The sequence below is a fragment of the Phlebotomus papatasi genome, chromosome 3 (genome assembly GCF_024763615.1).
Source record: "Phlebotomus papatasi isolate M1 chromosome 3, Ppap_2.1, whole genome shotgun sequence".
NCBI classification, from domain to species: Eukaryota; Metazoa; Arthropoda; class Insecta; order Diptera; family Psychodidae; genus Phlebotomus; species Phlebotomus papatasi.
This window is the reverse complement of record NC_077224.1, coordinates 57261612-57287477: the sequence shown is the minus strand read 5'-3', so window position 1 is coordinate 57287477 and position 25866 is coordinate 57261612. Positions and strand designations below refer to the sequence as shown.

The 25866-nt window shown below is 32.0% G+C and overlaps 1 protein-coding gene and 1 long non-coding RNA gene across 10 annotated transcripts in view; one reads left to right on the top strand and one right to left on the bottom strand.

Moving 5' to 3' along the window:
- The window catches only part of LOC129806958 (leupaxin), a 51947-nt gene that overhangs the window by 21960 nt on the left and 4121 nt on the right, over positions 1 to 25866 (bottom strand). The window contains exons 1-3 of one of the 9 annotated variants that reach the window (XM_055855840.1): positions 20384 to 20454; positions 20073 to 20303; positions 14327 to 14592 (exon numbers count right to left, since the gene is read on the bottom strand). The exons of 2 other annotated variants lie outside the window; for them this stretch is intronic. In XM_055855840.1, the coding sequence (XP_055711815.1) occupies positions 14327 to 14414 (88 nt within the window). In that variant the 5' untranslated portion in view covers positions 14415 to 14592; positions 20073 to 20303; positions 20384 to 20454. Of the gene's footprint in view, positions 1 to 5123; positions 5250 to 6008; positions 6279 to 14326; positions 14736 to 20072; positions 20455 to 25866 lie in introns of those variants that run through there. 6 more of the 9 variants (XM_055855835.1, XM_055855839.1, XM_055855836.1 and 3 more) reach the window with 6 other exon arrangements.
- LOC129806961 (uncharacterized) lies at positions 16007 to 17744 on the top strand. Its single transcript, XR_008752216.1, has 3 exons — positions 16007 to 16108; positions 17263 to 17428; positions 17495 to 17744. It is a non-coding gene; the product is annotated as an uncharacterized LOC129806961 (long non-coding RNA).

Genomic DNA, 25866 nt, shown 5'->3' with positions numbered 1-25866 from the left:
TACGATTTTATCCGTCTCAGAGAACTGAGGATTGGGCGTTACTCGTTTTGACTGAAACCAGTGTGATATAGGGTAAGTGTGCCAAATTCCGGCCAGCTTGTAATTTCGGCCACATTTTTTTCTCTAATTTCATTGAATTTTTAGTTTTTGCATACTCTAGAAATAATACAATGAAAAAAATAACAAAAAATGTCGCTTCGCCGAACAAGATGATCTAAAAAATACATTAGAAGAATTCCAGAAGGGCAAGGAACTGTGAGAATGAAGGTGGCCGAAATAGGCCACAAATGTAATGTCTACATTTTTATGCATTTTAGAATGTATTAAGAGTGAATTTAGAGAAAATAAAGACGATAGACTGCCTACAAGGTTCCAAGGAACACTCCTTATAAAAAGATAACAAATAAATTCAATTTGTATTAAAAATATTACATTTCAAACATAAGACTTTGGCACTTGCATTCAACTATGCCGAAATTTGGTACACTTACCCTATTACTTCATTTTGCAATTTTGTTTTGCTGAGATGAAGCACAATAATTATTTTAATTCAATTTTTTTTTAATAATATTGTATAATTTTCCTTAAAAATTGCGCTAATTTGTTCAATTGGTTCTTTAAATCCCCGGTGAAATTTTCCAGGTTTAGAATAAATGTACCAAATTTCGGCCACTGTGAGTATAACTTTCGCCATGGAATTAAATTAATCAATATTTTTTCTTTTAAATACTTGTTCTTCTTAGAATGCAATAACATAAAATTCGTTAAAATTTGGGTGTAACTTGAATTAAAATTGTGATATAAATTTTAGTGTGGAAAGTGTCTTACAAAATAAATATGACAGATCGTTTGTGTTGCTAGCAGTCTTGTGGACTATGGTGAAGTATGACTGATGATTATTCGAGGTTTCTCATTAAAAATGATTATAGTTTTCATTAAAGGTTGTTTTTGTCCATGTTAATAGTTAATCGTTCTTTAAAAATTGAGTGAAATTTCCCAACTGGTTCACGTATTTCATGTAAAAAATAGACATTTTGTAAACGTCTCTCAACTGTGATTATGTTTACTATTTCGGACACATCTTTTGCTTTCCCAAAATTCTTATTTATTTTAGTCAAATTTATTCTATTCAAATTTTTATGTTGTAAAATTCATAAAAAGAAACATCGCCTCTATAGCATTTTCTTCAGTATCAGTCGAAGGAATTTTCATTTTTGTAAAATAACGTATTTTTATTTAATATCACCTGACGGAGATAAAATAGGTGTCGAAAGCTCTGGTAAATTGTGTGTTTCATTTTTTGATTGCACTAAATACACTGATGGTCACTAGAAGACCATTCTGTACTAAAAAATAAAAGTATCATCCACCGTCGACTCATCTTTCACCCTAATTGGTTCTTCTAGCCTGAAGTGAAATTTTCTAGGTTCACTTTCTCGTATTGAAAAAAAAAAGACATTTTGTCACCTGTCTGTAGCAGTGAAGTTATATCTCTTATATATAGGAAACTTGTATTATTTTTCAAAATCCCACATTTTTTTAAATTTCAATTTCTAGGTGCTACTATGCCGCAGGAAACAATAAAGCATCGACTCTACGAACGAGATGACACAAAGAAAGTTTTGAAAAATTTCCTGAGAAACAAGGAATTACGAAAAACTAATGTGTCCGATATAACATACAGTCTTCAAAGTAGTACCCAAGGCAATGTTTATTTCCTAGCCTAGACACTTACGACTTAAGCCGAGAGACGACCTAACGTGAATTTAGTTTAATAATTATTTTGAATATAATTATGTTAAGCCGTCTTTTGGCTTAAGTCATAAGTGTAACCGTTGCAAAATTTAGAGGTCAAACGGTAAAGAAGATTAATTCCGATCCTCCATGTACCGCCTCGCAAGTTATTTCTTTCATCATTATTAATATAACCTTAGTTTTTCACTATTTCTCTGTTTTTCTTCTAAACCATATTTGTTTTTTTATATTTTGTAAATTTTCCTGATATGTTTTAGAAGTTTCACCTCGGTTGACTTTTTGTCCTTTTACGTCCTTTATTATAAATTTAATAAACAGTATTAATCACGCTTTGACTTTTTTTGTTCTCATACAACGTCTTAAAGTTTGTTAACTTGTTAGCTTCTTCCTTAGGGGAAGTGCTTATAATTTTGGACAGTCTGCATATAAGCATCGATATCCTAAGTTTGAAGTGCCATATTTTCAATACTAATTGACTTTTCTTGTTACTCTCTTTTCAGAAGGATTGTTTAGAAACTTGGCAAGCTATTTATCATCTCATTTTTACTAAAATTAGTTTTAATACGTTTAAAAATGAATTGATATGCAGAGGTGAATTTGACTCTTATTTTGGACAACTTGGTTATCAATTTTTACAACTTGTCTGTAAATTTGGACAGATAATCCGCCTCAACAGGATGCCCATTGTTCTTCATTTTATGAACCAATCTTACCAAGTCCTCTTCATGGTCATGTAAGGGAAACGTGGAATGTCACAAGAAGCCCAGAAACTTTCCATATCATTCATTAAAGTGAGTTGACTTCGGTACTCCAAGTACGTGCGGATTCGCTCATTCCCTGCCCTTTCCGGGAGCCTTTCAAGGCATTTCTCACTGCATCTCTTTCGTAGAGATGATGCTCCTTTATTTCTCCAGGCATTTGTCCAACCTAGTCATCACAAAAGCTAAAACTTCACGAAATTTCGTGAGAAAAACACCTGTCCAAAATAAGAATCATCACCTCACTGGTGAATGTCTTAAAAAATTTCCCATTTTTCACACGAAAAATATAATTCACAAGGCAAATCTCACTTCAGGTCAAATGTACAAATCATCAGTAACGTGAATCAACACAATATTCAATGAATATTCAATAATATCACTCAAAAACAGCGAACAAACTTTGTTAGTACTTCACCAAAACTAAATAAGACTGAAGTAAGCCACGAAGTTCTGTCATATTTCTCGTAAGCAATTGCTCACACTGAATTTTCAACAAAGCAATTTCAACTCAAATCATATTCAAATTTTAACGTATTTAGTGTCAAAATATTCCAAAAAGAACAAATATTTAGATAGAATTCATTATTCATCAAATATTGGAATAAAAATCCATCATTTTAATCAATTTATTTTTAGTGTCCAATGTTATCCTCAAAGTGTCCAAAATAAGAAACTGGACAAAATTAGAAGCATTTCCCCTAAGTCTACAATGTATAAACTAAACGTAAATCAACGTAATTCAAACACTTTTGCAATTTTCTAATTCAATTTTCCTAATTACCAAGTGAAATTATTCTCATCTTAAGCCTATATGAAGCTTAAAAATGATATAAAGTTTAAATGACCACTATAACTCTCATAGTTTTGGAGATAATCGACGACATTAGGGTAACTGTGCCAAATTTCGGCATAGTTGCGTGCAAGCGATAAAGTCTCAAGTTTGAAATATAATATTTTTAATACAAATTGATATTTTTATTCCTTCTTTTTAAGGAGTGTTGCATGGGACTTTATACGCAGTTTATCATCTTCATTTTCACTCAGATCATTCTTATTCCATTTTAAAATTTAAAAAAAAATGTAGACACAGCTTTGGTGGTCTATTTCGGCCACCTTCATTCTTAAAATTCCTTGCCTTCCCAGAATTTTTCCAGTGTCTTTTTCACATTATCTCGTGTGTCGAAACGACATTTTTGTTATGTTTTGCATTGTATAATCTCTGGAGATTGAAATTCGAGGAACAAAAAAAGTGGCTGGAATTGCAAGCCGGCCGGAATTTGACACACTTACCCAAATATTTTTCGTCTTTAATTCAATTACCTCTTTCTTAATGAAATTTTCTTTCTTTTTGTCCTTTAGCTTTACCAAAATTATGAGTAAAGATAAGATAAAATTTAGATTTAGATTGAAAAAATAATTTTTTTTATCTTTCTTTTTTAATAATGAATGAAACATAAAATAATTAGTGACTTTACTTAACAACAACATGGATCGTATTGAATATTTTTCATATAATTTCCAACACTGAGAGAAGTCCGAAAAAGTTAAAATAACATTCCGGAAATGTTAATTTTACCCTGCAGTATTGATCCAAAATCGGTGTAAATATTACCCTTTTTAGGTGTATTGGGGGCTAAAGTCACCCTTTTTTATGTTAATTTTACCCTTAAAAAGGTGTCAAATTAACATTAAAAAATGTTGATATATTTTTACTCCTAAAAAGTGTTAAAGTTGTGAGGAAAAAAAGTTAATCACACCCTATTTTTTTCTCAGTGAAGAAAAAATGCTAGTGGGAAGTGGGGCTACATTGAGCTAGGGTTACATTGAAAACGTTAGTTTTTCCCTTTAAATAAAGTTAAACCTAGTGTCAATTTAATCCTTTTTCTTCTGTTCGTTTTGAATATCGTTTTGATTGTAGTTCTAGCTTAATATAGCCCCATCTTCTCCTACCAGAGAACATGATTTTTTGTCCAAAAACTCCGGGAGCATGGGAGAAGTTATTAACATTGTGAGGAGGCGTTCCTGGATGGCATAAAATAATGGACTTAACAGTTTCTTCCACTACGGAATATGACATTATAGACACTTTGTAATACAAATATCTCCAAGCGATTAATAATAATTAAATAATTTTTTTAAACAAATCATCTGTTGATTTAAGTGTGATTATTCATTTTTTGTCTGTAAGTTTTGTGTAAATTTATTCAGAAGTCTGATTTTGCAATACACGTGGTTATTAAATACAGGGTTAACAATAAACCAACCGACAGCAGAGAGACTACATGGAAAACGTGCTCTTCGACAAATCAATTAAATAGCTTTTTGCCAAGAATTGCAAAGATAGAAATCTCTCAAATTTTTATATAATTGAAATGACCTTTTTCAAAAAAACATCAATTTGCATATTGATCAATTTATTCATGAATTTATAGGAGATGCCCAAATATTAGTCTCATTCCAGTATCTTCTCTTCATCTGCCTTACTCTTCTCTTTTCCTTGTCAATTAAGCTTTAAGAATTTCTACAGACAATTATTTCCCACCCTCAATATAAAAGCTTGTTAATTCTACAAATGATTGAGACATTGTTAAATAACATGACACTTACTGATCTTCTGCTCATAGCGAATTAAATCCACTTTAGGCGAATTCAGTGTTCGATAAATTGTCGTCATTTTTCAATCAACTCCACAAAGTATATTATCTGTATTTCTTTGGATAACACCGGGGATCGCTGTCAATTTAATACATTAAAAAAGTCTTACAAAAGTTGATCTTAATCGTCTCTTGGTGATCTCTCTTCGATTATTCCCACAGTAAACGCAATTGAAATTCTTTTCAACTCACAACAACACCGCACATGAAGGTAAAGACAAAAAGTGTGTAAAATCACCTACAAATTGCCACAAACACATTTCTGTGTCTTATTTCCATTTTTAACACACAATATTTTCACAGTCCTACACATTGGTATGACGTAAGAAAAAATATATTTATAGTAAATAGTGGTGTAAGTTCAATTTCATCTTCTCTACCTTCTGCAACACATTAGGGATAGGTTTTACAAAAAAAAAAAAACATATTACAGTGCCTTTCATTAATAAAAACCAATAGAAAAAAATTTTCATGATATTTTTCTTTAAATTAAAATTAGCCAGAAAGATAGATCAATTAATTTAATGACACTGCGGGTGGTTTTGAAGTAACAAAATATAAAAAAAAACCTGGCAAATTACACAACAACATCCACTTTGAGAGGTGTCTCAAGTAATCCAAAAATACACCAACACTAATTAGTGCGTGGAAAATTGAAAAACTGTTTTTTTTTTCTTATTAATTTTCTCTAAAATAAAATCAGGGATCATGACGAAAAAAAAAAGATAACAATTGCGTTTGTATGTGGAACGAAATAGTAAAATGAAATGAGTGATAAAACCCCACAAAATGATCGATGAAGATCACCAACTAAAAGACGTCACAAGATCATACTCACAGAAAATATAGTGATCTTTTAGATATACTTTTTGCACAAAAAGCAGTACAGGGAAATTCACAGAGGATAGAGAGAGAGACTAGACACAAGAACGGATGGAAGACGGAAAGTGATTTGTTTCGTTGGGCTATTTTTCACTATATTATAAACAAAGTTAGAATATAGAAAATTTTGTGTGTCAACAACACAAAACACTGTCGCGATTTGAACAAGTAAAGGAATAACGATTGAGCGCCATGAGAGAGATCAACTTGAGTGAGATCACTTTTGGCAATGGCGACGCCTGGTCACTCGCATAGTCTGCCTCTGTGATCTCCCTCAATACCACACATCGCACTTGTTAAAATGTAACGGCACATTATTTTCCATTTAATTTTTTGATAACCTGTTTGGGAGTTCCTTTTTAATTTTCTATGCAACTACAATGAATTAAATCGTTAAGAATTTCAAAATAAAAATTGCTCTAAAACAATCATCAATGGGGGGAATGCCGTGTTGTAGAGAAATTTACATTTATCTATATACTTCATGTGAGCAACTCATACAAGCTATAAGTGCTCTCATGCAGTTGAACTTTAGTCGAGCTTTCCGTTACCATTTGAAGACAACTACAACAAAATCTCACAGAGCACTTAACGAAGTTGAGGTCATGAGAGAGGCCAAGAAGATAGAAAGGTAGTTCACCCTCTAACGGGTAAGACCGCCTCCAGGCGGTCTTCACAAAAATCACATTTATAGCGACAATAAAGGTTTTATTTATTTAAAAGTGCTATAGTGTCCTCGGTAATAGTCTTATAAACATCTCTTGAAAGTTTGAACTAATTTTGACTCTTTGTTTTGTTGCTATTCCCAGTTTTGTGTGACAGGTGAGAGAAAAAGCAACAAAAAATATTTATGCAAAAAAACTCATTTCCAATTTCCATAAAAATACCGATTTAAAGTTATCTGACTAAAATAAATTTATTTTTTACTGAAAGATATGTCATTCTACTTTGTATATTTTATTTAAAAAAATTGAAAAAAAAACTAAAAATGTGAGTTTTAGAAGCAAAAAGAAGCAAATTGCTTTGAACGAAGGTCAATGCTGTATTTGGTGGGGTCAGGCTGTGATCTAGCATTATGGGTTGCTAAAATTTGGGAAAACGTTTAAAGCTACATATAATAATTTTCCCTGATGACTATTTGCCTTAGATTACAGTGGGGGCGGTTCCTCGCGGAACCGCTGCACCCAAGTCTCCTTTTGGGCCCACCGTTTGCCTTACAAATGCCTTTCGCTTTGTAAACATATCTTAGAAACTTGGGGGTCCGTGGTGCAATTGGTAAAAGCGTTCGGATCTTGCACGGTGTGACCCCCAGCTCGACTGTCACAGTTGTGAGAGTAGTCCTGCCCGGTGCATATTGTTCAATTGAAGCGTCATCGAATAAAAAAAATGTTAACTTAACAATATACAAAATAGCAATGCCCGGTACATCGAAATAAATAAATAAATATTTTTGTAACAGGACATGTGAGTAACGAGATAACAAGAACTAAATTTTACTCACATATTAAAATGTCAAATAATATTAAATATATAAGGGAAGAGCACCAGCGGTCTGTAGTGTTCATCGGATCGCCAGGTTATTACTATATTGTTACAACCAGTGGGGTGACATTAGCTCAGAAAAATGCGACCAGTTTTAGTGTAAATTTTTTCCTGTTTTCTTACACATTTCACGAGATGTCTTCAAAACTACAAAGGTTGCCAATTTGGGGTTTCCGGTTGCCTATTGTTTATTAAATTGGCTTTTATTTTGTATTTGTATTATTTGCTAATTCATTCTACAATGACAGAAAACAGCTAATAAACTCAAAAGTTTTTCGACACGCTAGAAACATATGGGAAACATAGGAAATGTCACGCCCCTTGTAACACCAATTCAAATGAATTTTTAAAAATTATCTGTTACTTTTTACTATTTAACTCTCACAAGAATGCAGTGCATTAGATCTGATTAATTTTATAAAACCAATTTTTCGTGAGACACCTAATTAAATTCGTGACGATCCGAGGTACCTACAGTGTACTGTGTGTCTGTACCATTTCGAAACGGGGTACTCTTGCCTTATGTTTATATAAAACAGGAGTAATTTTGCCTAGCTTATAATACACAATAATTTGGTTTCGTCGTTTTTGACATTTTATGGAAAATAATTGAAACATAATTCTAGTCATTTCTCTTACTCGCTTGTGTGCTAGACAGACCTACAGGTTAAGACGAGACGGCATAACGTAATTATAATCAAAATAATCATTAGACTTCATTTTTATTAGTTTCCCACCAAGCCATCTCTCAGCTTAAAAAATAAGCCTGTCTAGTGCATTAGACCGTTTCGAAAACGTTTACAAAATTCAAATTATTCTGTAATGCTATAACAGTCTCTTGTTTACAATAAGAAGCAATATTATCGTTAGAAACAGTTTAGTAACAGAATTTTTCAGTCTTAATTTTCAAATAAACGTTTAACGTACTTAACTTTGCGAAAAATCTTATGTCAGTTGCGATGCGAGTTGCGATATCTCGAATTAGATTTTTTATTATGCCCAGTGTACAATAACTTTTGTTTTCTCGAAATTACCTATAAAAGGAAGTGAGATAACTACAGTAGACTCTCGCTAATTCGGCTCTTTTAAGATAGGGCTACTTTTTAATTCGGGCAGCGGTTACATTTGAAAAAAGTTTGTTGTCATTTTTCAAGTTTGATTATGATTGTCAAATGAATCAAATTTGGCATGGTTTGTCTTAGTTTTGATGTGATTTTGCATTATTAAGGGATTTCCATGCAATTTACGTTATATATGAGTGTGTAAACTCAATATCTATATGCACATGAATAAAAAATCGTTGAATTTCAAAAAGTTTGTCGCCCGAATTTCTGTCTAATTCGGCTGACATTTCGGTCCCATATGCCCGAATTTGAGAGAGTTTACTGTAGATCTAGATCTCACGAAATGTCAAGAACATATTTAAGAAAACTTATTGTGCTGTGGAAATTTGAAGAATAAAAGAAATGGTCGAAATTGCAAGCTGGCCGAAATTTGGTTCAGTTACCCTAGATTTGACCGATTTTTCTTTTCAGTTTCCTGAGAATTTGTTTAAAATGAAATCGCCATTACATTATAACAAGTGCGGTATATTCATATACAAATGTATATTTGAGAAGGTGGGAAGACAAATACCACATGATCGCGGTATTGGTTGGATTTCCCATCCAGAGAAAATATTTTCCTCCACTTGATGAAGATCCTCTCAAAAACCACCGAAAATGCATTGATTCCAAATTCTTCGAATAGAAAAAAATTTGAAGATCATTCGAGATTGATCGAAATCATTTGCGATCGTGAGAATAGTAATTAGCAAAAATTTCACAGATAACCAAAAGAAGGATGAATTGGAAAAACCAGAAAGTATGTGTAAGTAATGAGAAAAGGGGAGAGATTTATACATTGAGTTCAACTGGTTAATTGATTGTTGAATTATTTTACAGATAACACCCACTTATGGCCATGAGGATCAATGTGGCACTGTGTGTTATTTCATTTCTTATTTCTCTTATATACACCCAAGCACATGTAACTAATTACATAAAAAAGGCAATCAATGGATATTTTAAAAGTATATAAGAGGAGGTTGAATGAATGAAAACACTTCTCTCTCTCTCGAGATAATCCAACAATTCTTCGATCGTGTGAAGCATATGCTTCAGACGCCTTCAATCCAAGACACCAACCTCCACAGAATATAATTTCAATCTTCACAAAAAGCAAAATTATCCACAGTGGGCGGAACATGATGCAAAATTCATTCATCAATTCTATTTTCTGCATATAATATTCTGCACAAAATATGCACTCTGTCACACTTTTATTTTCTTCTTAAAGAAAAACACCCACGAACAGACGATAGAACCCACATGTTCTTGCGTGTAAGAAGTTCTTCACCAGTAAATGACCCAAATCATGCAACACTGACTATTTTTTTTAAATAAATAAAGTAGATGCATTTTTTTAATGTCGCCGACTGGCGACATTTTTAACCCATTGACGGCTGCAGTGGGCCGTAAAAGTGTCTTTGAGTTTTAGAATGTCTATTTAGTCAGACGCCTATTTCTCAGAAGTTACCGGCTGTGTTTATAGATACAACAATAAAAACAGCAAAAAAAAAACACGTAAATTTGTTTTATGTTAGGCTTTGCAAAAGAGATCATTAGTCAAATATTTACTTTTCGAGGAAATGTTGCGGAATTGCAAAAGCAAATTATCAACAATGAAGAGATGCAGAGAAGTGATTTTCATATAGGAGAAATTTGCATAAAATGTGAGATATAAAACTTAAAAAGATGTGAAAGCGATAGCGTTTCTAACAAGCATATCTGTATTAACACATGGGATGGCATAAAATTTTACGATTCATAGAATTTAACGAATTTTAAGCATAATGTTGACAAGTTTCAAATTTCTATTTTGTTTACAATACAATATAAATAAATATTTTTGAGACATTTTCACTTTTACAGAATCTTATTTTAGTATTCGTGGACAAAGACAAGAAAATATATAATTATTTTAAAATTAAATTTTCTAATGTTGAAAATTATTCGTGGTAACAATGATAACTTTATATTTTTAGTGACTACTGCAGAAATATAAGTGAATATAAAATTACCCTGCAATTGGAAATTTTTAGAACTTATTATGTTTTATCGGTTTTATCATATAAAAATATTCATTTTATGATTAAGTTGAACATAAACTGAATTTTTAAAATAACCTATTGTTCAAGAGGAATACGATACCAAATAACCTATAAGAAACTTAAGCAATTAAAAGATTGAGTAAAAAAATAATATGGCAACATCAGTCCTCTTCAAATATTAATATAAACACGTTTATAAACACTGATCTAATTAAACATTAACAATAAAACACTTCTGATGCTCTGTGTATTTTTATTTCTCAAAAATAACCATTTTTAATTAATAAATGAGTTTCCCTAATTTATAAAAAAAAGAAATATTTCATAACCAAAGAAATTTCAAACAAAAAATGTTTCAAGTATCAAGATTCCCGTGGTAATGATTTCAATACCACTATTTGAATATACCAAAACTATACTAATTTTCTCAAATAATACATTAAATTTAGATTGATTTATTCAATTCTGGCATAAATTCAGAAAATATTTGTATTGTTTTTAGGATGTAATGGTATTATTTATTACCGAATATTATCGAAAACACCCTAAAATCAATACAAAAAATGTGATAAACCCAATACCGGAAATACGCTAAAATCTTTATCAAATTAGTTCGCTAGAGAATGTTGACTTGTGGGGGGGGGGGGTCATCGAAGACCGGAAATCAATATCTCTCACCGTTTAGCAGTCAGGATGGTGAGAAGTTGAAGGAAATTAGAATCGTGGAAACTCCTCTCTCTTGGAGGTCGAGCAGTTAAAATGGGATAAAATCAATGCCGTAAATACATTAAAATCAATACTGTAATGGAATAGAATCAATACTCACGAGGTATTGATTATCTTATCTTAATCAATACTAAAATGGGATATAATCAATACCAAAATACCCTAAAATTTATACCCCAATGGGATAAAATCAATACCACAATGGAATATAAATACCCTAAAATCCACACCACAATAAGATAAATTTAATACCATAATACTGTACAATGAATACTATAATGGGTTAAGATCAATAGTACAATTCCATAAAATCAATACTGATTGTGATTGAAAATTAACGAATTTATGGTATTGAATAATTGAATCAATGATAAATAATTTCTTGAAATGTATCCCAAAATACCTTAAAATTTAACACTCAAGAGGTATTGGAACCCTTTTTATACCAGAAGCATCTCACAAATGTATTGATTAGTGTATTTTTTTCTGTGCTTTTATCTTATTATTATTATTATTATTATTGTCATTATTATTATTATTATTATGATATTTATTATTATTATTATTATATCTTTCAGCATTTTTTATTTTTCTTCCTAGTTTTAGGTTTTAATTTAGGTTTATGTTCATTTTTTGGCAAAAAAAAACAAAAGAATAGTAAAAGATTATAAACGATCAACAGAGCATTAATTTGGTTACCAGAAAATTAAATTGATCAGCAAATGCTTTCGGCATTCCTTAAAAAATTTAATGAAGTCAAAAATTCACATTCCTTATTCCTCAAACCTTTTACATACTCTAAAAACAAGTTTTGTAAAATTAACAAGAAAAGTTTGTCAAAAGGTCGTTCTTGCATACATTTTTTCCGTATAGAAAAGTTTTGTCAAATCGGCGGCCTACTGGATCGTGGTAAAAAAATTTTCGCAATGATATTTCTTCGTCCATATAAAATTCAGGAAAAAGTTTTGTCAAATTGGAAAATAACATCCTTTTGGCAAAATTTTAACAAGATGTATTTGCTGGTTTAACAAAACTTTTTGAACAGAGTATGGCTATCCAACTCTTTCGCATTCTTCTTCTTTTTTTGAACGTTTTAAGAAATTCAGTTTAGTTCTATCTAATTTTGAGTAAGAAAAATAGTATAGACGCATAGACGTATGCAAAAATGTGTATAAAAGAAAGGAATGTAAATTTTTATTTAATGAAAATTTCCTGATTTAAAAGGTGTACCGGAAGCATAAGTAATCAAATTCGATCAGTGAAAAATTTGTCAGCTAAAAATTAAAATCGGACAGTAATGACTCTGGCATACCTTTCACATCTGGAAAACTTTCGTAAATCAAAATACACATTTTTTCTTAAATATTCTGCATAAGTCGACCCTACTCTTTGGAACTAGATAGAAGTTGTTTTGAAGTTTAAATGATGCAGAACAGGGCAAAAGAGTGAAATTGACATACCCAAAACGTTTAAAACAGAAAGAAATGTGAATTTTAATTTCAAGAAATTTTTCTGATCTGAAAAGTGTGCTGGAGCCATTTAGCATCTAATATGGTTGCAGATAAAACGAAAGACTCTTAATTTGATTTTGCCAGAATAGAAAAAAATGTTTTCAATATATTTGTTTTTGTTGATTGCTAGTGACAAAAATTTCCTTTTAATGCCCAGCGCACAATAACTTTTGTTTAGTAAACATATTTTTGACATTTCAATAAGAGTGAGTGAGATCTAGATCTAATCATCTCTCTCATTCTCATGGAAAATTTTGAAAACATGTTTACAAACAAAAGTTATTATGCGCTGGTCATAAGGCCTCTTACTCTTACACTTTGGACGTAATTTTCGTCAAAAATTGCGTTTTTAACAGAATTTTGACGTTTCCACCTACAACAATGTAGACTATTTCCTTCCAAAAAACAATTTTTGATGAAAATTGTTTCCAATATGTAGAAGACTTTATATCTAAAGCACAATAACTTTTGTCTTGTAAACATGTTTTTGACATTTCAATAAGAATGAATGAAACAGAGTCATCTCGCTCTTTCTCATAGGAAATTTTGAAAACATGATGACAAACAAAAGTTATTGTGCTCTGTGCATAATGCATTTACCTGCTGGCTCAAATAAATTTTTATTAAATTGAATTATTTCAAAATATACCAGCTGTCAATACATTTTCCAAACAACGACCAAATTTATCAACATTGATATTTTAATGATTGGTATAATCAAATTTATTACCTCCAAAACGACTTTCATTTAACCCTAATTACTGTAGGTAACACATAAATAAATATTTACAGAACTCATCAATTAAATTTCCACGGGGATTGAATATCTTCGTGTCAGCACAAGGGGTTAGAGAATGTAATTTAATATATTTACATGGTTTGTTTGACATAAGTTTAGACGCTCGTTCTTTTTTTTATGTTCATAAATTGAATTAGATGCAGTTCCTTCTTTCTCCATCTCATTCTACGCCTTTGCGTTGAAAATTAATTATGGTCATGAATTGAGTTGAGAATGTTGTGTAATTAAAATAATTACATTCAGTTTCGCTGTTTTCAGTTTTCATTATAAATTTGATGCAGTTTTATTGAAGATGGTTGTCAGGAAAATGGGAGAAAAAATAATCATAAGGCGTGTGTGGAGCCAATGTAAAACAAAGTAATATCTCCTCGATTCTTGAAAGTTATTTTATTTATTCATCTGTGTGGTCTCTTCAATAAAATGTATGTGCTCAATAAATTCAAGATTATATCAATTATTTGCATTTTAATCTCAACAAATTGAGGATTTTTATGTGCGAGAGATTCTTTTTATTTTGTGTCTTTGGAATGTTCTTGAAAACTTACATCCAGGAAGAATGCCTCCTTCTCTGACTGTACACCGATATGGTTGACGTGCCCCAGGATCAATTTTTCCGTACATCGAACGATCCATTTTGTTTAGTAATTTATTTTACTGGTTTCTTTTACTACAGCAATAACTATTAATTTTTATCCATAATTTGCACAATTCTGTTTTATTTATCGCACAAGCACCACTAAAAAAATGTTCTCTTTTTTTATTTATATTTACTCTTTTTCTCTTTTCACTTTTCACTCACTGACACCTATATCTTTTTGGGTTCATTTTCAAGCATTATTAATCTTTCATCATATTTATTTATTTACTATTTCATATATATATTTTTTCAAAAAGGTCTCCCTTACAAACTATACATCCATCATTGAGAAGACTATGAAGACAGATAGCTGACAACTGTTGGTGAAATTTACTTATTTATAGATATTTTACTTGTATTTGTGACGAATTATAAGTATATATAATATTGTGAAAAACAGAGAGGAAATAAGAGAGAAATTATGCTATTTCTAACCATTATTCTCATTTTCCTGTCTTTATTCGTATCATTTGTGGGCTTGTCTCAACAAACAATTTAACCGGCTGTGCGTCATCTGATGCATCTTGAATTTGATTGAAAACCGGCACGAGATTCCGCTGATTTTCTATTTTGATAATTCCGCAAAATATTCATCAATTCAATGAAAAATGTACCAGTACGTTCAGAAAAAACTGTGAAAGGCTTTGTATAATTTTTTTTTTAAACAAAGATGACGTTAACCAGATTTTTAATTTTTAAATTTAAACATATGACAGCCATTGGACTAAGTTTTATCTTCACAGAAAATACAATATACAACCCTATGCCTTAGTACTAGGTTTTCTGCTTTTAAATGATTAAACAACCACGTATGTGACTCTTCCGTTTTTTTATAGGTTGCGTTCTTAATGCTAAGCCGGCGGAGGACGTATGGTATGGACAAGTACAATAAAAAGTTATATAAATTGCGTTATACTAAATAATTACTTACTAAACAAGTAAATTACTTTACGGGGTAAATTATTTTACCCCGTAAATATGGAAGCTTTTCCATGCTTCCGGAGTTTTTGAGCAGAGGAAGTGCATTTTTATTACGTTCTATTACATACACTGAGAGAAAAAAGAAATCTTAAAATTATATTTTTTGACGACTTAATTTTATTCTGCAAAAATAGAATAAAATTTAATCTAAAAGAATAAATTTTAATCTTTTCCTTCATATCTTCGATTAGTTTTTAGTCGTTTTAGTTATAAATTCAAATCTTTTCTGGAGACTTGTTTTTATTCTTCACTCTCTCTGAGAGAAAGAAACCAATATAGCGCGCAGCAATGTGTCCGTGCTGTGTGAGAGAGTGAGAAAAAGAATTGAGCTTTTTTAGCGAGATGGTGATGGTCGGCCATTTTGGCAGTGAGCGTCAAGCCGTTAGCACCAGAGGTAAACAATTTTCCTTTTTTATTTTCTTTTTGTAATTTGCCATATTTTTTTTTTTAGAAAAATGGATAGCAAGTGGGACGACCATTATTGTGATGTGTGTAAAGCTGAGGAGGCAAATGAGATTGAAGGTATTGTGCGAAAATTTGGAGATAGTGAGAAAAGTGTAAAGCGTCTGTCAGAATGCGACTTCATCAGGAGGAGACTTCATTTGGAGATATTAGACGCTGAAGCCCTCTCCAAAGTGTTTATGATCAGTTCATTGGAGACGTAATCGTCCTTAAGTATCACCCCAGGAAGTGGTGTGAAGAAAACTGGGTAAGTTCAATACAAATGTGCTAATCATCCTAACCTAACTTTTCCATGGGAGCATCCGGGACGGTTGACAAAGATATATTCCGTGTCTTAATTTAAGATTAGTGAGTTTTTAGTGAAAATCACTGTGAATTATTTTTTTAGCTGAACTTTTTTAGTTTCCGGAGGCAAGTTGTGTCATTTTTGATAAAGAATCTGAGCCTTTAGTTGGAGGGTTTCAATGCCCGAATGCAAGTTGGATGATTTCTAATTGAGAATCTTAAGTTTCTATTGGTATTATATGAGTTTTTGTGTTCTTGAATACAATATGATTGATATTAGATGATCGGTCAGTAGATTAATTTTTTGATAATAAGAAACACGGATTTGACCTAGATCCTTCTCCTCCTTTATTACTAGGACAACGTTTCGGAGCTTGTTGGCCCCTTCCTCAGGTATGCAAAGTAATGGGTGGGAAATAGGGTCTGGACACAAAATAACTACGTATATACACACTACTGGACAATAATTGCATGCTGGTGGTCAGAATGCGACCAGTCGCAGTCGCAGTCGCATTCTGACCACCAGCATGCAATTATTGTCCAGTAGTGTGTATATACGTAGTTATTTTGTGTCCAGACCCTATTTCCCACCCATTACTTTGCATACCTGAGGAAGGGGCCAACAAGCTCCGAAACGTTGTCCTAGTAATAAAGGAGGAGAAGGATCTAGGTCAAATCCGTGTTTCTTATTATCAAACAATATGATTGATGTTTTTTAGTAAATTTAACTGTATTTATCGACGTAGCTGGATTTTTATGTATTTCCGGATACAAGTTAGGTAGAAATCTGTTTAGAAATCTTTTATTTTGTATTTTTGAAATATTAAATAACAGACTGATAATAGTTAGTGAAAGAAGATCAATAACTTTCAGTTTGTGTATATGTACGCAAGATGCGTTAAAAGGTCTAAGGGTAACAGGCATAGGATGTAGGACTTTCCCATGGAATAGAATAGGTTTTCTGAATATTTCTAGAATATTTACTCTGCCCTATATTTACCGCATTTCTGTTTCAATCAGAAATATTTTTATCAATTCATAATTTCTTACAAATTATCTTTTTAATACTCAACACACTTTTATTAGATATTTTTCATGAAGTTTGAACCATTTCAGATGATGGTTTTTAACACTGAAAACCCAAACGTCAGTGAAAGTGCATCATTTATAAGGAATTTTGCTCGGATTGTCACTAGGCTCCTGTCCAACATGGCGATTGATATTAAAGATAAATCCAGTAAGCGACTATTGAAGAAAATCTATGATCCCCTTTTAACAGAAGGTAATACAACAATCATTTTATTGTATTCTTTTATCCTAAAATTCAATTTCTTTTTATTTGTTTCAGACTCATACGCAAATTGTATCCTGCTTCTTTTGCTGAATACTTCGATTTTTCAAACCGTGAGAAGTTCAAAAAGGAAATTCCAGGAGCTGTTACTCAGCGAGCGCAGTTAGCTAAAAAACTTAGCGTTTTCAGCATATCGTTGTGCTTGCTGGATAGAATAAGTGAATTCTGAAAACAGTGACAGAGACTTATTTTTAATTAAAAAAAAATCTTAAAATTATAACTTATTTTTAGTCATATTTATTCTTAAAATCAGTTGAAATAAATCTTGAAATTAATCTTCTGCAGTCTTAAATTTAATCTGCTATATATCTTCTAGAAAAAAAAGATTTAAAGTTATTCGAAAAAAATCTTATTTTCAGTTCCGACTTAATTTTATTCTTTATAGGACTAATATTAAGAATAAAAAAATCTTAATATTTTTTAAGCCCTAAAAAGACTTGAAATTATGAAGAAAAGATTAAATTTTAATCTTTTTTTTCTCTCAGTGTATGAAAATGTCTTTTTTCTAAACATTCAGTTCTTTGTACCGGGCGGGATTCGAACTAAAAACTGTGCGAAGTGCGAGTCGAGTCAGAGATCATATCTGTTCAAGACCCAACGGCCTTGCCTATTGCCCTACTGACTATCAGAACCCAGTGAAAGGTTTTCCTATAGTGTTACAACATCATGTCTTAGAAAAATTGTATAAAAATGATGTTTAAACGCATGATACCTGCTATAAACGGTAAAAGCAAATAGATAAAAGTGTCATTTGAATATGCATGTGGAAATTATTGTATTTCGGTGTAGTGGTTACGGTGAAAATGAGGCGTACATAAGTGAAAAACAAATTATACGTAGCTGAAAAAACCAGAATTTCGGAAAATTAAATTTACCGAAGATGCCTTCGTAAAAATCGTAATTAAATTTTAATTTTCGCCTAGAGGAAAATTTAAGGATTTCCCGGGATTTTTTGAGATGGAATTACAATCCTAATAAGTAAGATATTCTTTTGACATAGAGGTTTAATTGATTCGGCTTATGTGGCATTCAGTTAAAAATCTTAAATCTTGGACATCATTTTTACCTACGAAGCTGCACAAGCTCCCCTTATAGTGAAATAAATTTATGAATATTGTTCTAAAATAAGATTAATGTTTTTTTTTACTAAAAGGAATAATAGAGGGAATAAACATAGAATAATAAGATAAAACAACGATTTTTTAGTTTCTCTTTGATAACATTCTTTAATTTCTCTTTGGTAAGACTATGACATTGATGAACATAAATAAATTATTTTGTTATTATTGTTATTCGATTGGTTACTAGGGGGAGGTGGGGTTATTTTGAGCTAGGGCTACATTGATATATGATTTTTCTCGCATATTTCTAAAGGTAACTGGGCTTTATTGTAATGCAATTTAGATCGACAAAACCATTGTGGAACTAAATAAAATATTTGTAAGGTCTAAGTTTCTTCAGAAATATGCGAAAAAATTATATATCAATGTAGCCCCACAGCCAAAATAGCCCCACAGTCAAAAATAGCCCCACATCCCCTATATTAACTTTTGTAACGTTTTTAGTATAATTTCCATCCAATATTTTCAAATACCTAATTCTAACTCAAAAATTCTACTAAATTCGTTAACAGGAAAAGTAATAATGTACCAAAGCCTTTTCGATCATCGCCGTCTTAGCATCGATACCCACCTAGCAGTAAAAACGATGGAAAAGCTTTTGTTCACCGATTCTATACTTCTGTGATTAAGAATTAAGTCTAATCCTGAAATTTAAGTCTAATCCTTAATTCTTAATCAGCAGTGATCCGGAAGCAAAAAATGACTAGAAAGTAGTCAGAAGGTGTTTTGGTCATTGAACCCACTAAACCTTAGGGGCTAAAACCTGCTAATAGATATTAATGTGAGGACGGCAATGTACTCGGAGAACGTGAGTGAAATTAAATTGAATTGAAAAATTAAAGATAGAAAAGCACTTCTAGCACTTTAGGAATACAGTTGTAGGCACATTTTCACTTTCATTGGAGATAACGGAAAATCTGTGGTTTTTCTCTAAATATTTGCATTCTCATCATCAGATGGAGTCTTCTTTTGGAGCTAATTATAGAATCACACTTTTATAGTTAAAAATCTGTGAATTTTATTTCTCACACACAACTCCTTAGTGTTATTTTTAAATAGTACTCTCTCTTTTACTCCTTCTCATTCAACACGAAAAATTTATGAATCATTTTGATAAAATTAAAAATACAACAAAACGAAAAGCCTATTTTTGTAAACACCTTTTCTTGCTACATTTTAAAGTTTATCTCCTCGTGGGTAAAATCTTACTCAATGTTTTAAAAAGAAATTAAATTTTTCCAAAGAAAATTAAGAAAATTTATTGTAAGGTAAATGTAGTAGAAAAGACTGTCATTAAGCGACCTTCTTGTTTAAATTACTTTCGCTTTAACCTTAGATTAGAATTCACATTGAAATTGTGATAGCAAAACAAATCTTCTATAAATAAGACGTCTCAAAATAAGACACACAGTTGATAAGGGAGAATATATAATATTAAACAGAAAGCGACTGACTCTTTTCACATATTAACAAGTGATTTTTTTTCGAGTAAAGTAGCACCAACATGTAAATTAATAATTCATAATGTGAATTTATTTATTCACACATTTCATCAATAAACACATTTTTGTTTTATTACTGCCTCAATTAGTATGTCACTCGATTAAATCCACCCACAATTGAGAGATCACTTCATCTGTCGGTTACGGAGGATGATTCTCCAGATTCTCTGTTGCCTAAATGGCCTTTCTAGAGAGAGGGAAGTTTGTAAACAAAGGCACTAAACTCAGGCTCTGCCCTGGCGGGGAAACATACACAGACTGACCCGTGAGAGAGTGGAAAAAGAGAGTGTCTCTTATGTGGAAACATCAACCATTCTTGACACTGTATAAATATCCACTGACTAAGTGATCCACACGCGGATCCGGATTATGTGACGGATTCACTGTGAGAATATAACTGGTGGGGAGGCACAAGTAAATTGAGTAAACACGAGACGACATCGCACCAGTCTACGCCATTTCTCGGCGCGACCACGATAAAAAAGAAGAGAAGAAATATATACATATATTATCAGTATACATATGTATATATTTTATAGTTTGTGGAAAAGAGTGGCGTCCAAATGGTAATGACTTGTGGAAATTACAGCCCAATATTATGTAAGAGATACTAACCAGAATATAAAGAAAAAAAATAGAGAGAGAATCTTCCCACAAAATTCTAAATCCCTCGCACAAGACATTTAACCCACACCCCCATCATTAGCCACCCAGTTTCCTTCAAGAGGTGTGCCGAGCTAAAAACGCATTTGGCACTTAGCAAATAATAATATAGGAAACTTTCCCGCAGCGAAATTGTCCAAAAATAATTCAATCAGCTGTTTAGTAGAGAGTCTTTTGTGGGAGCACTGAATAGATTTCCATCAGTCTTCCTCTCTTATAGGGCCGAATACCCACTTATTGATCATAGTCCCCACTTTCTTGGCCGGCTGGATAATAATTTTACATAAGTAACGAAAAATATTAGCGTTACTGTGCCAAATTCCAAACAGTTTGCAATATCGGCCACTATGAGTGAAACATCGGACACTGCAACTAAATTGATTGACATTATGAAATTATCTTAGAATACTTTATGAATAGTGTTCTTTTACTAAATATATATTTTTTAAATGCTTTAATACTGAACCCGTTTAATTTTAAATAGAACTGTAATTTCAATGTGAAAAAGATTTTGCAAAAAATCTGATAGATTTTGGCTAAGGTAATGTGGGTAATGTACAAGTCGGGTAAAGTGATATAATTTGGAATTAGTGTTACAAGTTGGACAATTCGCCGGTACAAGTTGGACATGGTTTTTTTTCTTGATAAATACAGTACAAAATTTGTGTTTAAGCAAAAGGAACCAAATTATAAAACTAAAGCATTAAAAATATACAAATAAAAATGAAGTACTAAATTTATCAAGACAAAAAGCCCTGTCCAAATTGTACCATTGTCCAACTTGTACCACTGTCCAACTTGTACCACTTTACCCTAATTGATTAATTTTGTATTCACAGCAGTTAGTTTCATAAATCTAAAGTGAAATTTTTAAAGTGCATTATATTTGTCGTGTAATAAAATAGACAAGTGCAGTTAAGTTTTCTTATATCGAACACTTGTTGCATTTTTCACAATTTTCTTGGATTTCTAGAGTGTGTACAATGCCAAATTAACAAAAAAGTGTATCCTCTACACTGAGAAAAAACGGGGGTGCGATTAACTTTTTTTCCTCGTAACTTTAACACTTTTTAGATGTAAAAATATATCAACATTTTGTAATGTTAATTTTACATCTTTTTAAGGGTAAAACTAACATGAAAAAGGGTAATTTTAACCCATAATACACCTAAAATGCGTAATATTTACACCGATTTCAGATCAATAATGCAGGGTAAAATTAACATTTCCGGAATGTTATTTTAACTTTTTCGGATTTCTCTCACTCGGTGTATGAACGAGACATTGTAAAATACTTGGAAGAATTTCAGAAAGGCAAGGGACTTCGAGAAAATTGTTGTCCGATATTAGCACATAAAGCTGTACCTATAATTTTACTCAGTTTCATATTAAGCATAATTTTAGAAAAAAAATGATAAACTACTTTATAATGTGCCAAAAAAAAACAGTCTTGAAAAAAATAATAAAGTTTCAAAAGGTATTAAAAATTATACATTTCAAACTCTGAAGGTTGGTGCTTACATGTAACCTGTCCGAAATTTGGTACAGTACCTCTATCCTTAGATTTTTCGTGGTTCTTTGAGTCTTGAAATTGAATCCTTAGTACAGATTAACAAGAAAGTTAGGTTAGCATCATAACAAAAGCATTAAATGATCGATATACTGAAGGTCAGATCGTCACTCCAAAATAATTTTTGTTTTTGAAAATTTATTCACTGATTCTTACGAATTGCCTTATGCCAAATATGCTGCATTAGACTAATAGAAAAATTATTCAAAATATTATTCGTAAAAAGCGGGGAATACTTTTCAAAAAAAAAAATGTAACACTCCAAAGTTCGATCCATTCTGGGCTTCCACGGTGAAATTGTAAAATATATTACAATCTATTATTTGGATTATTCAGTATCACTCTTTAGATAAATTTACGCTAAGTTACATTCTTAACGGCTAATTATTTTTATCGTATAAATCAATTTATTTAAACATTTTTTTAATGAAAAAACTTAAAAAACACTGTCTATAAACAAATTCTTTATTAAAAAATAAATTTAAGTTCAAAAGAAATTTATTTCGAGATGGTAAATGTACTAGAGACATCTGCTTCTTCAAAAACAAATATTTGTAAATGGGTTCTTAGTTCTTAAGCTTTGAGATGGTCCGCAAGCATACTACTTTTGAGACCATTCAAAAGATGTATTTATTGTCATTATTAAATCAACAATTTTTGTTTAGTTTTCGTAATTTCAATATTGTTACAAGAATTGCTGATATGAATCGAAAGGGAATTTACGACAATTGCTTATACAAGCGACGATTCTTAAAAACTAGGTTAAAACAACAGAAAAGTTATAGCCCATGACTTCAATTTTTATTAAACCGGCCACAAAGAGTAATTTTACCCTATCTTCCTCACCCATTTGGTTGTTATTATGTTATTTCTGTCCTCAATTCATCATGCTCTCCCTTTGCTTTTCAATTTAGAAAAAAAGCCCTGCAGGCGGGTCAATCTGAAGCACAAATGTCTATTTTTTAATACAATTTAAAAAGCCATAAAGAAATGTTTAAATTGAAACTAAAAATATTTTAAATGAAGACTTTGTAGATTAATTTTCAATTAAGATAATTCAATAAATATTTGAGATAAGATATCCAGGCGATTTAATTAATGAAAAATTCTTCACTCCCTTTGTCTAGCAAAATCATTTGTGAGAAAAAGTAAATGGAAAACCAGCTAAATTGCGTGTTATCTAAAAGTAAAGGGACAGATAATCCTAACCGGCTTATGTAGGTGAGATTCTTAACGTGAGCTAATTCGGAGTGCATGCAAATTCGATTTGATGCTGAAGTAGGGAGACGCCATTCAGTTATCTTGAATAAAATTCGTGAAATTATACAAGTTTTGTATTTGAACCAAAATGTCAAGGATTTGGATGAACTGACAGAAAAGTGTTATATGGGTGAAATGTAGACCAGAATGTTCTCTATAATTTTCCCATAGAACATGATCTCATCGATTACTCAGAAGCCAAGATAATCGAGGTTTTTTGTTTCTTAACTCGTTTTTTCATCCATCAGAGTGCCCCAAGTAGTCATTTGTTGAACTTCAACTATATCAAAGAATTGTTGTATTCTGTGGGACTTTCCATTTAAAACCCTATTTTAAGTGTCTTGGTGGAGTAGAGGCAGTCAAATTGGCATCTGAGTGATTTCAAAGCGTTATTATGGGAAAAATCAATTTTTTCACACTTAAACGGCAAAATCGGAGTGATAGCGTAGTCTGACCGGAAAATGATGTATGGACGAAATGTAGAGACAAATGTCCTCTACAATTATGTCGAAGTAATCATCAAAATCGGTTCAGCGACAGTCGAGATAATTGAGGTTATGTGATATTGAAATTAGTTTTTTGACTGTGGCGCCCCTGGTGTTGGTCCCACGAAGTTCAAATGTTCTAGAAAGTTGTAGTATTTGGTGAGATCTTTCGTTTAAGCCCTCATTCATCAAAATCGGTCAAATAGAACCGGAGATATGATTTTTTAAATTTTGTGAACTTTGACCCCTCATATCTCCGGTTCTATTGAAACCACAGCGCACATACGCACCATTTTGGAAACGTCCTGGACTGGACTACAACATACTAAAATTTCATTAACTTGCACAATGCCGTTTTTGAGAAAAGTGACTTTGAATTTCGATGAATTTTGACGCTATCACAGCGCCACCTGTAGTGACTTTTTGAACTTCCATCTAAAAGTGCTCATCGAGACGAAACCAAAAAGGTAAAATTTATGTCGATATGTTAATTAGAACCGGAGATAGAGGCCGGTCAATGTTCGAACTTTGACCCCTTATAGCTCGGGTCAGGGGTTATGGATCGACTTAAGGTTTTTTTTGTTTGATAGGTATAATCAACGGCTACAACATACTAAAATTTCAGCCCGATTGCATAAGGAATTTTTGAGTTATTTAACTTTTATGATTTAAAAATTTTCTTTTTAATAATAGCGCCCCTAGCGGTGGTTTTATGAACTTTCGATGTTAGAAGAGGAAGTGGCATTTCACGAGAGCTTTCCAAAAAGCCCTCATTTTTTAAATTCTGACGATTAGAACCGGAGTTATGGCCATTTTAAGAAAATTTTTTTGGATCCTTATAGCTCGGGTCAGGGGGGTCGGGGGACCTTAAGTTTGGTATTGATGGAAAGCTCTAAGGCCCAGCTATAACATACTAAAATTTGAGCCCGCTCGATGCCATAGGGGCGGAGCTATTGAGAAAACAAAAAAAGGGGGGTCTTCAAAATGGCGGAAGGAGGGGTGGGGGGTGGGGGGTCAATGCACCATGTTGCAATTTTCATACGATATTTAACCTTTGCCGAAAACCGCAAGTCGATATCTTTTTTAGTTTAGGAGCTATTAAGCTCCAAAGAGCGGCCGGACGGCCGGCCGGCCGGCCGGGAACGTAACTTAGCCCCCCATATATTCGTGATCAGGAAGTGGCGAAACACATTTTGGCCAAGTTTGAGCGCGATCGGAGGACATGAAATTTTGTTAGGATTATAGTAGGTGAGATTGTTAAGAATCTCACCTAATACATAAGAAGAGTGCAAAAGGTGAGTCATCGTTCGAAGTTGAAGCACTCTTCATTTTATGGAAAATATATTTACTTAGAATCAGTGAAACCTTCAAATACACAACATCGATTATGCTTTCGGATTAATTTTTGCTCGTTCCTCTTAATCATTTTCTTCTCAGAATTTAGTATAATCTCTCAAATTTATGCACGGAAGAAGGTCATGTGATATCCCAAAAAAAAAGAATATTTCAAGGATTTTATTGTTCGAACTCCGATAGCAATATAATCCCTCGAATTTAGGCCACTCAAAATATTAGTAGAAAATCGATTAGAGAATTCGAAAGGTAAGGAGTTCTTGGCAAACGCAAATTGTATTTACGCACTATTATGTTAATTTTTCTAGGACATAATACTCTCATCCTACGAATGCTTAGTGTTTAGAACGTTAGAGTTCTTTATATCATTGCAAGTGATACTATAATATTGTTATTGTCTATTAAATAATCAATA